General features: G+C 37.7%; 1 protein-coding gene across 1 annotated transcript in view; it reads left to right on the forward strand.

Annotated features, from left to right (window-relative positions):
* Positions 1–12550, forward strand: part of TM9SF3 (transmembrane 9 superfamily member 3) — a 44482-nt gene extending 31932 nt beyond the window's left edge. Inside the window, exons 10-15 of the mRNA XM_050338677.1 lie at positions 2415–2554; positions 4081–4149; positions 4244–4390; positions 4546–4629; positions 4740–4816; positions 9277–12550. Coding sequence (XP_050194634.1) covers positions 2415–2554; positions 4081–4149; positions 4244–4390; positions 4546–4629; positions 4740–4816; positions 9277–9344 — 585 coding nt within the window. The 3' untranslated portion in view covers positions 9345–12550. The remainder of the gene's footprint in view (positions 1–2414; positions 2555–4080; positions 4150–4243; positions 4391–4545; positions 4630–4739; positions 4817–9276) is intronic.
* The last annotated feature ends 387 nt before the right edge of the window (positions 12551–12937 follow it).

A 12937-nucleotide genomic window follows, 5' to 3' on the forward strand; every position in this document is an offset into this window, starting at 1 on the left:
GAATGTTCCATGCTTGGATCCTTGTCCAGGGTTATATTCTTTCTACGTATATTCCCCATACTAGCCGTGCTTTACCAGATGGACAAATACAAGCTACTAAGTGTTGTTCCAGGTGATCTTGGAATCCAAGGCTATTCCCAGACAGTTTTTTTATGCAGTAAAGTAGTGGATTCACTTTCTACCACTGTTCACAGCTGGGAAATTTCTGAGATCAAGAAATTAAGCTACAGTCATCTTGATAGATGCAGAAGACAATTGTGACTGGATGAGCAGTACAGATGCCCTTTCACGCTGCCTGGGTCTGAGCTTTCTGCCTCAGCCAGGTATGAAACCTACCTGCTAGAACACCACAGAGCACCATGGGCAGGGGCCACTCAACACACCCAGAGGGCCTTGCTGCAGGAAGCAGAGCACACTTTTCTTGAAAATGGAAATGGTTTCAATATGTTCAACTTAGAAACTCTTTGAACCCTATCCAGATCTTAATTTTTTAACATCTTTTCTACCCACTGCACTTCAAACAAGCTGGGACTTTTTGGTGAGGATTTTAATAAAGGTAGCACTCAAGATGATGTTGTTTGATGTTTCTGATACTTTTTGACGTTTTTCTCTGAAAATTCTCATCTGCTCATTCATTTAGTCTGACCAGTTTTCAAGGGCAGAACCTGCATCCATTAATGGAGCAAGTCGTATACTTCTGTAATTTATTCTTAGGCAACCTCAGTGTCCTACCTAACATATTATGTTTTTTTGCCTGTGGTTTGTTTTGAGTAATGGAAGAAGATAAATGGGAGCTACTAAATATGAATTGATTGTGTAAAACCTGCCTTAATATTCTATTATTTATACTGCAAGTGTAAGTACTACTTAGCTTCTCCGTATTTACCATTGAAGCTTCATATTTTAGTGGCTCATGATGTAATTCTTTAATAACCTCTCCTCAAAGATATACAGAGCAGTCTGGAAAGTGCTTCTGCTTGTTGACCACCACTTTGGTTTACCCCTTCTGTGAAGCATGAAGGCTTGCTCCATCCAGCCCCAGGCAATGTTTTCCATTCCCATCTGACCTAAGCTAGTAATGATATACAAGTCATTAACAGAGGAATAACCCACTGACTGTAGTCAAATGTTGCCTTGAACTTGTGTGATTCACCTAATGTTGAGTTTGTATTGAGCTATCATAGTTCTTGCTTTTCAGCTGCTTGCAGTAGATTTCTGTAGATGTAACATACATGAACAGCTTTTATTTATCCTTGCAGTAGCTGCTTCTTAAGCAAGTCAGTGTGTGACTCTTAAACCTGTTCCTCTGTCCGTTGTTTTGCATTAATGTGCTGCCATGGTTTGCATTCTGATGGAGTGAAAGACAAATACAGCTTCTTTCTCAGGAGGCACCAGGGTGTACACAGAGCCTCAGGCAACAGTGCCATTAAAAGGCAGTATTTTCATATGTTTGCATAGAAAAGGTCACAGGGTCAGCATTCAGAACTGTGGTTATTGCATTATGGGCAACTGTTCTGTCTTTAATTATCAATATCAAAAAGTTACCGAACTGTCTAATGCTAATTCATTTTGTGCTGACGAGTTAAGAGTAGTGAATGTCTTGGTAAATACTTGAACTTTTCCTGTTTTGGGAGATAAACTATGTTGCCTTCAAGGAATAGCAAAAATAGAGCTACATAAGTATACTGGCAAAAAAAAGATGATTCATGGTAAATTTTTTGGGAGGTTGTTCCATTGGAAAGAGCTGGAACACTGGCTTGATTTTGCTGCATTGTGCATAAACTGGAATTCTCTATGTAAGTAGGGCCATTGTGCCTCTAAATAGTGTAATCTTTGCATACCAGTGGTCAGTGTTTACTTGGTCGGTCTATATTCTTAATAACCTAGTTGGTGCAGAGTGGAAAAAATTGAACCCAAAATTTTGATTGGTGACATTCTGACACGGCTTTGCAATTCTCGTGTGGGTCTTTTTTTTATTAGATTAAAATTTTTTCACCTAACAGTTGTAATTTTGTGTGCAACTGCCTAGCTGCTAGATGTTAATTCCCAGGGATAGCACTCTCTGCAAAAGTGTAAGAGACACTGATGACATTTTCTGTTATGAAGTACCATGAAGATTTCCATTTATTTTCTGTGCAGTGTATTGAGTATAATGATTAGGTGGAAACAGTAAAATGGTCTGTAATGGTTCTGTTCTCTCAACTGATTCATGAAAATATACTTAATAATGTTTATTAGAAAGTTTCTCAGGAAAATATGCTTCCATTTGATAAACTAGGTATGTTGACTAATGCTTCATAGTAGGAGTATAAGTCTACAGCAATAACTACTAAGGACTAATACTGGTGGGTTATCTTCTTTTGTTGTCTTATACGTGGTTTTTTTAATTACAACTTCAATTGTTTTGCTTACAGGTGGCAGTGTGCTGTATTTGTTTCTTTGTCATCCTTCCACTGAACCTGGTTGGTACGATTCTTGGCCGAAATCTGTCAGGACAGCCTAATTTTCCCTGTCGTGTCAATGCAGTGCCTCGTCCTATACCAGAGAAGAAATGGTAAAGATGAGCATGAATGTTAACTAGAAGTAATCACTTCTGTACATTTGAAATAACTTCTAAGGTGTTCAGTTTTTCTGGAATAACTTTTTATTTAAATTGAGTTGTGTCTAAAAGAACAGCTCAACTGATGTTTCCATAATACGATTTTTCTTTTGAATTAAAACACCATGGTTAATAGTTGTAGCAGACTTTACATCCTGGATCACTGAATCACGTTTTGCCTGAAATGCCTTTTAGCCCTTTATAGAAGGGATGGAGCCAATCCAGTTCTTGTCTAGTATCTTGAAACTAAAACCTCTCCTCTTTAGTTAATGCCTCTTACAGGTTTAGGATTTGAGTGTGCCTTGGAGGCAGAAGTGTTCCGACTAATGGTCTCTGTGTACAACCCGAGACATATTTGCAGGGTGATGGTGGGAGAAACTTGCAATGCTGTTCCCAATTCTGCACTTTTGTTGATGGCACAGAGCCTAAAATATTACAGATGTATGGTTTGAATTGTGAAGAAGCTTTCATTATTTTTGAAGTGAATGTAAAGGGGTGCCTAGTCTCAAAAAGTACATGCAAGTTTTTTTAAAAATATTAATCCAGTCATTTTTTCCTATTAATTTCATTCTGAAGCAGAAGCAGCAAGCTATGGAAATTAAAATATCCTCAAAGGATTTTTTAAATAGATTTTTCTTGCTTTCTCTGTTCAGAGGAATGGAACAGACAAAGTGAAGGGGGCACTGAAACGTGTACACCTGTGATGTCCATGAAGTGCATCACACTTAGTCTGTTTTTAGTGGTGACTTGTGCAGCTCAGAAGTGATTTATATTGTGACCTGTATCTTGGGAATCTGATGGATTTTTCTGGATCAGCATGACAGATAAAAAGAAATAAGATACTTCTCTTGAAGATGATGAAATAGCATACCATCAACTTAGACAAGTCTCCCTATAAATAATAAAAGAAGCTGCAAATTAAATCACTGGTTAGCAGTTAGAGTCAGCATCATCACAAGTACTACACAGAGGTCATCTTTAGTAAGTGACAGTATCATCTTCAGGTAGCTGAGTATTCATTTTTAGCCATATGCTCATGACTCAGTATAGCATTAAAAATAAACACTGGTTCTTAATTATATAACCATTATCTTGCAAAATTTTCTTTGTACTGTTTGTAGCCATCAACAGCACTGAGTTTTCACTGCCTTCATTCAAGGCTAGTGGATGTCATGAGGCTTGATTGCTTAGTCCCCTTTTGGGCAAGAGAGATTCTTTTTGTGGCTTTAAGGCTGGTTAGATGGTTAACCTTATCGCCTGTAGGTGATAGGTATGAGTGTTATGTTCCTGAGAATAACTCCTTCTTTTATCCCTACACATGACATTTTTGAGGGAATCTTCTTTCTAGCTGGTATGAGACAGAAATATTCTTGTTAGTATGCCTTTTAAATAATGCCCTGTGCTATATTAATTATCTGGTCTTAATATGTTTATAAATGAAAAATTAAAATTGTCCCTAACCTAATCTTAATATCTTTCAGGTTCATGGAACCAGCTGTTATTGTTTGCCTGGGTGGAATCCTCCCTTTTGGATCAATTTTTATTGAAATGTGAGCATGTCAGCTATTTGACAGTTTGATTAAAAGTTATAATAATTTAAGTTTAATTACAAGATCATCTGCATATTTTGTTTACTTTCTTCAGGTATTTCATTTTTACTTCATTCTGGGCTTACAAGATCTACTACGTTTATGGCTTTATGATGTTGGTTCTGGTTATCCTCTGCATTGTGACCGTTTGTGTGACCATCGTTTGTACGTATTTCCTGCTAAACGCAGAGGATTACAGGTGGTAAGTATTGCGTTATTTGCCTAGTGAACCACACTGAGAGTTTTGTAGAAAAGTAATGTTTCTTCAGTCTAGATGTGTCTTTTCCAAGTGCACTGTGCATCTTCTTGGGAAGCCTTTTGGCTAGATGCATGATGGACATGTGTGTTTACTTTTAGGCAATGGACGAGCTTTCTTTCTGCGGCATCAACTGCGATTTATGTTTACATGTACTCCTTTTACTACTACTTTTTCAAGACAAAGTAAGTGGTAGTTTTTTTGCTTGAGTATCGGATTACTGTAGTGCCAAGCAGGTTTATTGAAAAAAAACTGAGGAAAATACCTAGCATAAATTCCTGTCTTTCTTTTTCAGGATGTATGGCTTGTTTCAAACATCATTTTACTTTGGTTATATGGCAGTATTTAGCACAGCTTTGGGAATAATGTGTGGTAAGTTTCAGATATTTTGACATTTTTCTGACAGAATTTTTCAGACTGTCTTATTTCTGAATTTAGCTCATGCTTTTGGTGGTGGAATGTGTGTGTCTGCAAGGTCTGCTCAAAAAAGCTTAAAATCTTTCAGAAGAATCTGAAGAGTTCTCTGCTTATACTTTGTTCTGACCTAATATAAAAGATTTTTGTGGATTGTGTCTTCTGGTAGGAAGATAATTTATGAACTGTGCAGAGAATTTCACCTTCAATGCAAACTTGAAAGACTCAATATTTGGCAAGAAATTCTTCAAAATAAATTCCAAATTAAGTTGAATCCATGCTAGCATTTTGCTTCGCAGTGTTTACTATTGCCCCAAGACAAGGAGCTGGGTATATCCATTGAGGCATAAATGGTAGCACAATACTGATGACAGTGCAGTCTGTATCTTGGGCATGTGTGTATGAGGGTGACCAGAGCAGAAAGGGCTGAACCTTCAGTTTAACATTTGAGAAATAAGTATTGAAATATTCCCAGGTGAGGAGAGTGCAGAGTGCTCCTGTGTGCAGCTGGATTTCATTGCTTTTTTTAAGATACTGTTTTAATAATGTTGAGAGAAAAACATAGTTCCTGGCATGGAGGTCATCTGATAAAGTCAAACAAACTTGTTCACCTGTTAACTTTATTTTCATCCTCTTCTTCATGACTTTCAGAAAGTGCTTCTTGATTCTTTTGCACTTTTCTGTGATGTTATTTGCCTTTTATGTTTGATCTTTATTTAATGCTTCTTAGCAGTGAATGAATGGTCCTGTAGCTAACGGGAGGATTTCTTTTAGTTTATACGAGACACATGACGTCTTACAGGAACTTAATTCTGTAAAGTATAGATTTCTTGATATCTCAAGAGAGTGGGTAATATCACAATGCTTTATAGAAAGTGGAGAGAATTAATCTCTTAACTGTTGAGTACCTGTTCCCCTTTTCTCTCATACAGTCTAGTTTTGCTTCATCAGGTTCTTGGCACATTACAAGACTTCCCTGCTGTTTCAGTAGTCTTGCAGCCATTTTTTTTCTTTAATAGGCTTATACTTTTCAGCTCTAATCTTTTCTTTTTAAAGTGCTCAGGCTGGTATTGATTAAAATGTGTATGATGCAGAAGCCAAGCTTGCCCACCAGTTTCTGTAATAAAAATGTTTTTTAAAACATGGAAAAGGAAGATTGTCAAATGCTTTCTACTCATGGTAGGACACTATTTGATGGAATATTAGAGTAAAATCCAAATTTATTCAAAAACAGAAAATACTTTAGCACACTAAACTTTATTTTCATAGCACTATTGAGATTTCTTTTTGTCTTTTTAAGTGTGTTGGAAGAGAAGCTGTGAGATTCCTTTTTACTGAGAACTCCCATTTTCAGCATGTGGAGTGAAGAAAAAAAATCCCCTGTCAAAAAGCATTTGTCTAGGGAACTTGCAGCCATTGAGGTCTAACAAAGACATTTGTGTTAAGGAATTGTTCAGTGTGTGTGCTCCTGACTGTACGTGTCCTGTGAAAAGTGTGCGGAGCTGTTCTGCGGGGGCTCACGCGAATGGGCGCGCTCGCTGTCACACAGTTGGGTACGAGACCAACTCGTTAGGGCCCGAAGCAGCCGCAGGGAAACTCTGTGGGCATGTGTCATCCAGCTCTGGTTTTAATGCCCCTGACAATGCCTAGTGAACTCAAACCCCACATGTAGTGGGATGCTTTGATTCACAAAGTTTGCTGCTCTCTGCAGAGCATCTCAGTGCTGGGGCTGGACCGTAGGGAGCCCATGAGAACTTCCAAACCTTTTGAGCTCCTCATGTTTCCTCTTAGTGACAGAAAAGAATAAAACTTATTCCCCAACTTAGTGGATGGCTTAGGAGCTACATGGTATAGAAAGGCCTCTTGCAATACCACACTTCAGCATCCAAATAAATACTGTAAGTATGCCTGAAGGGCTTTTAAAAAAAATTCTGTACTTTCAAAGGCACAACTGTAGTAAGTTTTAATTGCTTTGAAGTAATAGATGGGAATTAATCTTTTTTTGTTTTGTAGTTGCTCTTCCTAAGTATTTGAATATTTTTCTTTATTTAAAAGCTTGTTCTGCTGAAATGTGATTGCAGTCTATTTCTACAAAACCTATATAGGCCATAACCAAGTTATAAATATCATCTGGTAAGGTGTTTAATACATAAATAAAATATTTCCCTTTACTCTGTTCTTTTTATTCAGATGAGCCAGCTGCCCTGCATTTGATTCAGGAGGACATTCTTTAGTCCTCATTGCCTAGGCTTTCCGCCTCCCTGCCCCATGTTTTATTCAATGCCTGTGAAGTAGCCTTGAGGCTTAACCCCTGCCTTGGGTATTGGCCACTAGTGGCCTTCATGGATAAGGCTCCTGTGATTCACAATAGGTTATGATTTGTTTATGGGGATGAGAGCTCGTGGTCTTATGTGACTGCTGCTCTCTACTCATCCCCCTCACTTCTATCTCATGCATTCTCTAGATCCCAAGTGAAACACAATTAATGCCTTGCTCTCTCTAGTCTCTGTGATACCTGGCATCACATCACTAGAGGAACTCTCAAAGAACAAGTTCTGCAGTGTATCTGAGTTTAGCAACTAAAATGGGCATTGGGTCTGTTGACAGTGTTTGCTTTAACAGGAAAAACATTACGAGTGTTAAAACCAGAGTCCAGTGCCATTATTTTGTCCATTTACTGCATAAGACAGATTAATTTCTTGACAAGCTACAGAAGAATCTGCATGTTCCTCTGTGTGATTCTAAGCTCACATCACCTCTCTTCACAGCCCGCATTTGGGTCTGTCCAAATGCTGTAGTGGTCTCCCCTTGGATGGGCAGGCTTTAAAGCAACAACCTGATCTTGTATGTGCTATATTTGTTTTAATTGAACCCTACTTCGCCCAAGTTAGTAATGCAGATCTCTCATTGGCTGCCCACCAAAATGGTTGCAATGATATTTATACAACTTGAAATGTTGTTCAGTACAAAAGCTGACTCCACAGGCTCTCTACCACTCCAGAAATATTGAAACAATGTATCAGGTCTGCCTCGTGCAGATTTCCTGATTAGGTCTGAATTTTCAGCTTTTGGGGGTCTAAAAATCAAAATCTTGTGACAGTTTAGTGGCTGACTTCATAAATTAACACGTCATCCCCAGGACTTAAAAACTCTTCAAGATCTTCAAGAATAACTCCTTAGACAGCAATGCCTGCTACAGGTCTATAGGGCTGTAATTTATAAAGGCAAAAAAAACCCTTTATGTTTGTACTGGAAAATGAAGGTTTGGCAGAAAACTTCTAGCATTGGTTAGACTTCTCTATTTAACATGTCTTCTGCAATTCTGATGCATCCTACTTCACTGCAAATGTTTCATGCTTTGCTCTCTATTGCTTCAAGGAGGGAAAATATCTTTTCTCTTTAGAGGCTGTTCTTTACCAAGCATCCAAGCATTTAGTGTTAGGAGTTCTCTGTAGTGAGTTACAGACCCTGTCTTCTCTATCCTTCCCATATTTTATGACTGTGCTGGCAGTCTGACAGCAGTAGTCTAATTCTTCTTTATTTCCAATTTCATTTCAAACATGATAGTTAGCCAAACTGACTTACTCTCATTTTGGTTGGAAGAGATGAAGACATTCCCTGTGGATAAGACCACAGTACTTACTGAGCCTGGCAAACCTGGGCTTCTGGGTTTGACCAGCTAAGTTGCTGAATCTTTTTCTGAGAAGAAGTCTTGGTCCAGTGCATTTCTTTCATTTTTCTGGATGTCCTTAGTACTGCAGTATTTTGGGTTAAGCATAAACTGTTGCCCCTATCAAAACCCAGTGACCTGTTCTTTTATTACTGCTGTGACAATGCATACTCTGCTCATGACTCTTACTAATTTAAAAACCACAGGTTGCAATTTCCTTTAACTACTAACTGCTACTTGTTTAATCTCTTTCTGCAGACCTCCTTGGAGTGTAAGACTCCTGGGATGGGGATCTATTATTATTTGTGCCTTGTGGGAGGGAAAAAGCCATCTGCCAATAAAACACTCATCCAGAAGGCATGTAACTTATAATAAAAACCTGCCCTCCCATCCACCTTCCCTGCAGAGTGGGTGATTGTATGTTTTTTACCCTCTGTTCAGAAAAAATGGACCAGGTTATTGGCAGCAGTGGGGGGGCTGCTATATTTATCGAGGCCAAGTGAGCATGGCCTCTTGGTAAGATGGCTTAATGGATTTAGATTGCTAGACTAGGGAAGTTCTTGCCAAACATTCAGGGGGAGCATGGATAATTGGAGTTAGAGAACAAGTATTGCAGGTAGATAATTTTCTGTGTGCAGGGTGCATGCTTTGTGTGACTTTCTCTATTGAAGTGCATGTGGTTTATTTTGCTGTCTTACTTTGATGATCAGCTCTCTAACATATTCAATGTTTTTGGTTTATTTTGCAGGAGCTATTGGTTACATGGGAACAAGTGCCTTTGTTCGTAAAATCTACACTAATGTGAAAATTGACTAAGGAAATAAGAAAATTGAACTATGGATCAGTTCCTCTTTTCCTGGGGATGAACTTGCACAGCAAAAAGCGAGAAGAGATTTGGGTTTTAACACTGGGCACTATATGGGTCTCCATTTTGTGGATGGCTTAAAGTAACATCTATTCCATTGATCCTAGGTTCTTACTGACTGCTTTCTCCAACTGTTCAGAGCAAATGCTTGGATTATATGCAGTAGGCATTACTACAGTACGTGGCTAATCTTCCCTGCCCACCCCCCCACCAAAAAAAAAACAACATCAAAAAACAAAAAAACCTAGCTCATTAAAGATGAATAGACTAGCTCTCTTCAGTGAAGAGGACAAACGGTTTATTTAAAGCATTTGTTCCATTCAATAAAAAGAGGGAAACTTGGCTGCTAAAACTACTTGATTAGTAGTCTTCCTGGTACTCAACATTTCTAAATTATGTAAAAATACTGTTCCAGAAAGATTACTCTTCTGATTTTTACTGCCATTGCCAGGATAGGAGGTATGTTTTATATTTTGACTCCAGGTGCTTTTTGGTTTATTTGCGATATCAACTACCCTACACTCATTTGTTTAAAAAATAATTTAAAAATATATAAAAAACCCATATGCATGTAATATATCAGCTCTTGTTCTAGTTGGACCAACTTCCCTTTATTTATCTTTAAAGTAATATCCAGCTACATCTTAAATCCATCCAAAGAAAATACAGTCTGAAGACGGGGTGTGATCTCTGCAATGCAATTTACTGTACAGTTAGAAAGCAAAATGTTAAATGAAGAGGATTGTTTGTTTTTTAATGAACACTCTGAGGTCTAGATTAAAACAAAACCAACATTTTAACTGAATGTCTAAAGTGATTCTCCTTTTTTTTTCAAGTTAGTCTTGCATTTTTTTGGGTTTGGGTTGAATGAAGATTTTCCTTTAGACATCATACAAGGGGTAATAAGTGTATATAACATTAAATAATGTAACTTAGGTGTAGATCCCAAATGTATTTGGATGTACAGATTTACTACAGAGTACTTTTCTGATGATTCGGTGTAAAAATGTGTGAATTCGGGTGGCTTTTTACATCTTGCCTGCCATTGCATGAAAAGTTGGGGTTTCTTCACAATGTGTGTATGTCATGCTTTTCTGTTTTATTTCTTTCCTCAAGCTCTTACAGGAATTAAATTTGTAATTTCGAACATTTTAATTTTTGTTAATCCTATCTGAACACTTGTGTAACATCCAAAGCACAGTTGCTTTAAAGTGTTCAGAAAACTAAAATAAACTTTTCAGACAAAAATGTATTGATTGTGAAAATAGATGAGTTTGCAATTGAAAATGTTTGAAAAGGCATTACTGCTGAACACCAGTTTCTGTATACAGTATAAGTGTGGTTTTCATCTATCCAACCCCCATGCTTTGAATTCAGAATTTGCTTACAACTATATTGTGTAATACAACTCCAAAGTGAATGACCAACCCAAAAAGATTCTTCTTGGCTGTGGAGAAACCTGTTTTGTGATACAGCCAGTGTACTGGGAAAAGTTGGGGTAAGCGTGGACTAAAATAAATGGGCAAATAAAGGTTAAGTCTTTCTAAGATTACTGTTAATTATGCACTGTATTTAGCTAGAAATATCCTGAATGTGTTTGTGACAGATTTGAGAGCCACTTGGCTTGGTTTTTTTAGTGGGTTTTTTTAGGCATCTGCCATGGAGAGATGTTTTGATCAGTGTGGCTGTCTGAAATAGAGCACCTGCCATGGAGAAGGCAACTTCCTGAATTTAAAAAATGAGCCAAGTATTTGTATTGACTAGCACTGTATTGTCTCTATATAAAAAGTACTGATAATGCAGTAGCCAAGATGAGAAACATCTGTGTTTTGGCAGCGTTAGGTTGGAGCCTGGGGGAACTGTTCAGGTAGGTAATACTGGGAAGCGATGCATCCTACTGTTAATCTGAAAAGTATTTGAGCTTTCAGCTCTGATTTCCCTGGCCAATTTTAACCAGTCAGTTAGAAAATAATTAAGTTTTGCTTCAAGTGAATCATTGGTATCTATAGGTGAACACTCTGCCATTAAATAAAATAATTTTTTATAGTTTTAAAGTAGAGGCTGATTTTAAGATGACTTTATAAACTGGGTCAACAGCTAGTTTTCCTTTGTTCCAAAACATGGAGACTTGAAGCAAAGTATTAGTACTTCTAGTGCTTACAGCTGTAGGAAACCCTCTTTTCATCCATGTTCCTCTAAATCTGAAGTGAGAAGCCATTATCTCCACACAATATATACATTAAGTACTCTGCCAAGTTACAAGTTTTTTTAAAGGGAATATTTTGATAATGGGTCTGTTTCTCTATTTAGAACACTGCTATGTGATTAGTCTATCAGAAATGTCACTAAACTGTTTGTGAATTTCATTTAATCACTTCTTAATGCCACAGAATGGTGGGCTGCCTACTTGCTTTCTCTGTCCTCTGGCATTATTAGCTTTCACATATCCAGATAGGATTGTATATCTTTTAAAGTGACATTGAAAAGATAGATAGATACTGCACAGGCATTGCTTTTGATTCTACAAGCAAGTTCCTCCGGAGAAGTACTGTGTTTAAATAATTAACATTTTTATACATCCACCCAAGCATGTAAGTTGGGGGTTAGCTTTGTTTTCCCCCTTTTGGTTTCTGAAGGAGTGCAAAATGTGACTAGTTTTCAACAGCTTGTCTTTATGGTTGCTGTTAGAGGGAAGGCTATTTGTCCTCCCCCTCACCTCCCTTGTCTCCCTCCTCCCCAAAAAACCCCGTGGGTGTAGCTTAAACCATCTTGCTTAATAGAATTTGGAAGCTCTCTGCTTAGATGATGTAGTCCTTCCTCTTTTATGGAAGAAATAAAGATCTTACAGACAATACTCCTCTTAACATGGTTGTTTCTTAGGAGTTTCTGGTTCTTGAATTCAGGCTTTTTGATAACTCTTCAATTGGCTGGTCAGTGCTTCTCTTCCCACTTCTGGTACAGAGGCCAGGGAACTGAGTAAATAGTTGCGTAAGCAATAGCCAATCTTGACCAAATGTTTTAGACAAATACAATTGTAAACCTTTTCAATCGAAGCAGAGTGCATATGGAAAGCACCTCTGGTATTTTGTGTATGAAAATTGTTGAAATCTGGATTGGAGGTAATGGAGACTGCAAATAAACATTACATTATGCTCTCTCTGATGTCTGAATGTTGTGAAGCAACAGTGTCTATTAAGTCCTCTCCAGAATTACATTCAAAACTGTGTAAAGGGCACACAATTTTTTTCTGTAGGATAGTCTTAGGTGTATTTATTTAAAAAGTTTCAGGTTAAAGAAACAAACCCCAAACCCTAATACTTTTTACTCTTTTGGTATGAAAACTGGGTAAAATTGATAGAACATTCTTATCACTGTTATTACTGCAGAGCTAACACAAGTGAGAAAATTACGTTTTACTCTGTCTTCAGTATCACCAGCATCTAGCCAAATTTGCCAACGAAGTATATATACACAGCCTCACTGAAGACAGCAAAATTCTGTAATTGTGAGTGCATCAGCAATTTTTCACTGGAATGTGTCCAGG

This window comes from Myiozetetes cayanensis, unplaced genomic scaffold (assembly GCF_022539395.1).
Source record: "Myiozetetes cayanensis isolate MyiCay16 unplaced genomic scaffold, myiCay2020 scf10, whole genome shotgun sequence".
NCBI classification, from domain to species: Eukaryota; Metazoa; Chordata; class Aves; order Passeriformes; family Tyrannidae; genus Myiozetetes; species Myiozetetes cayanensis.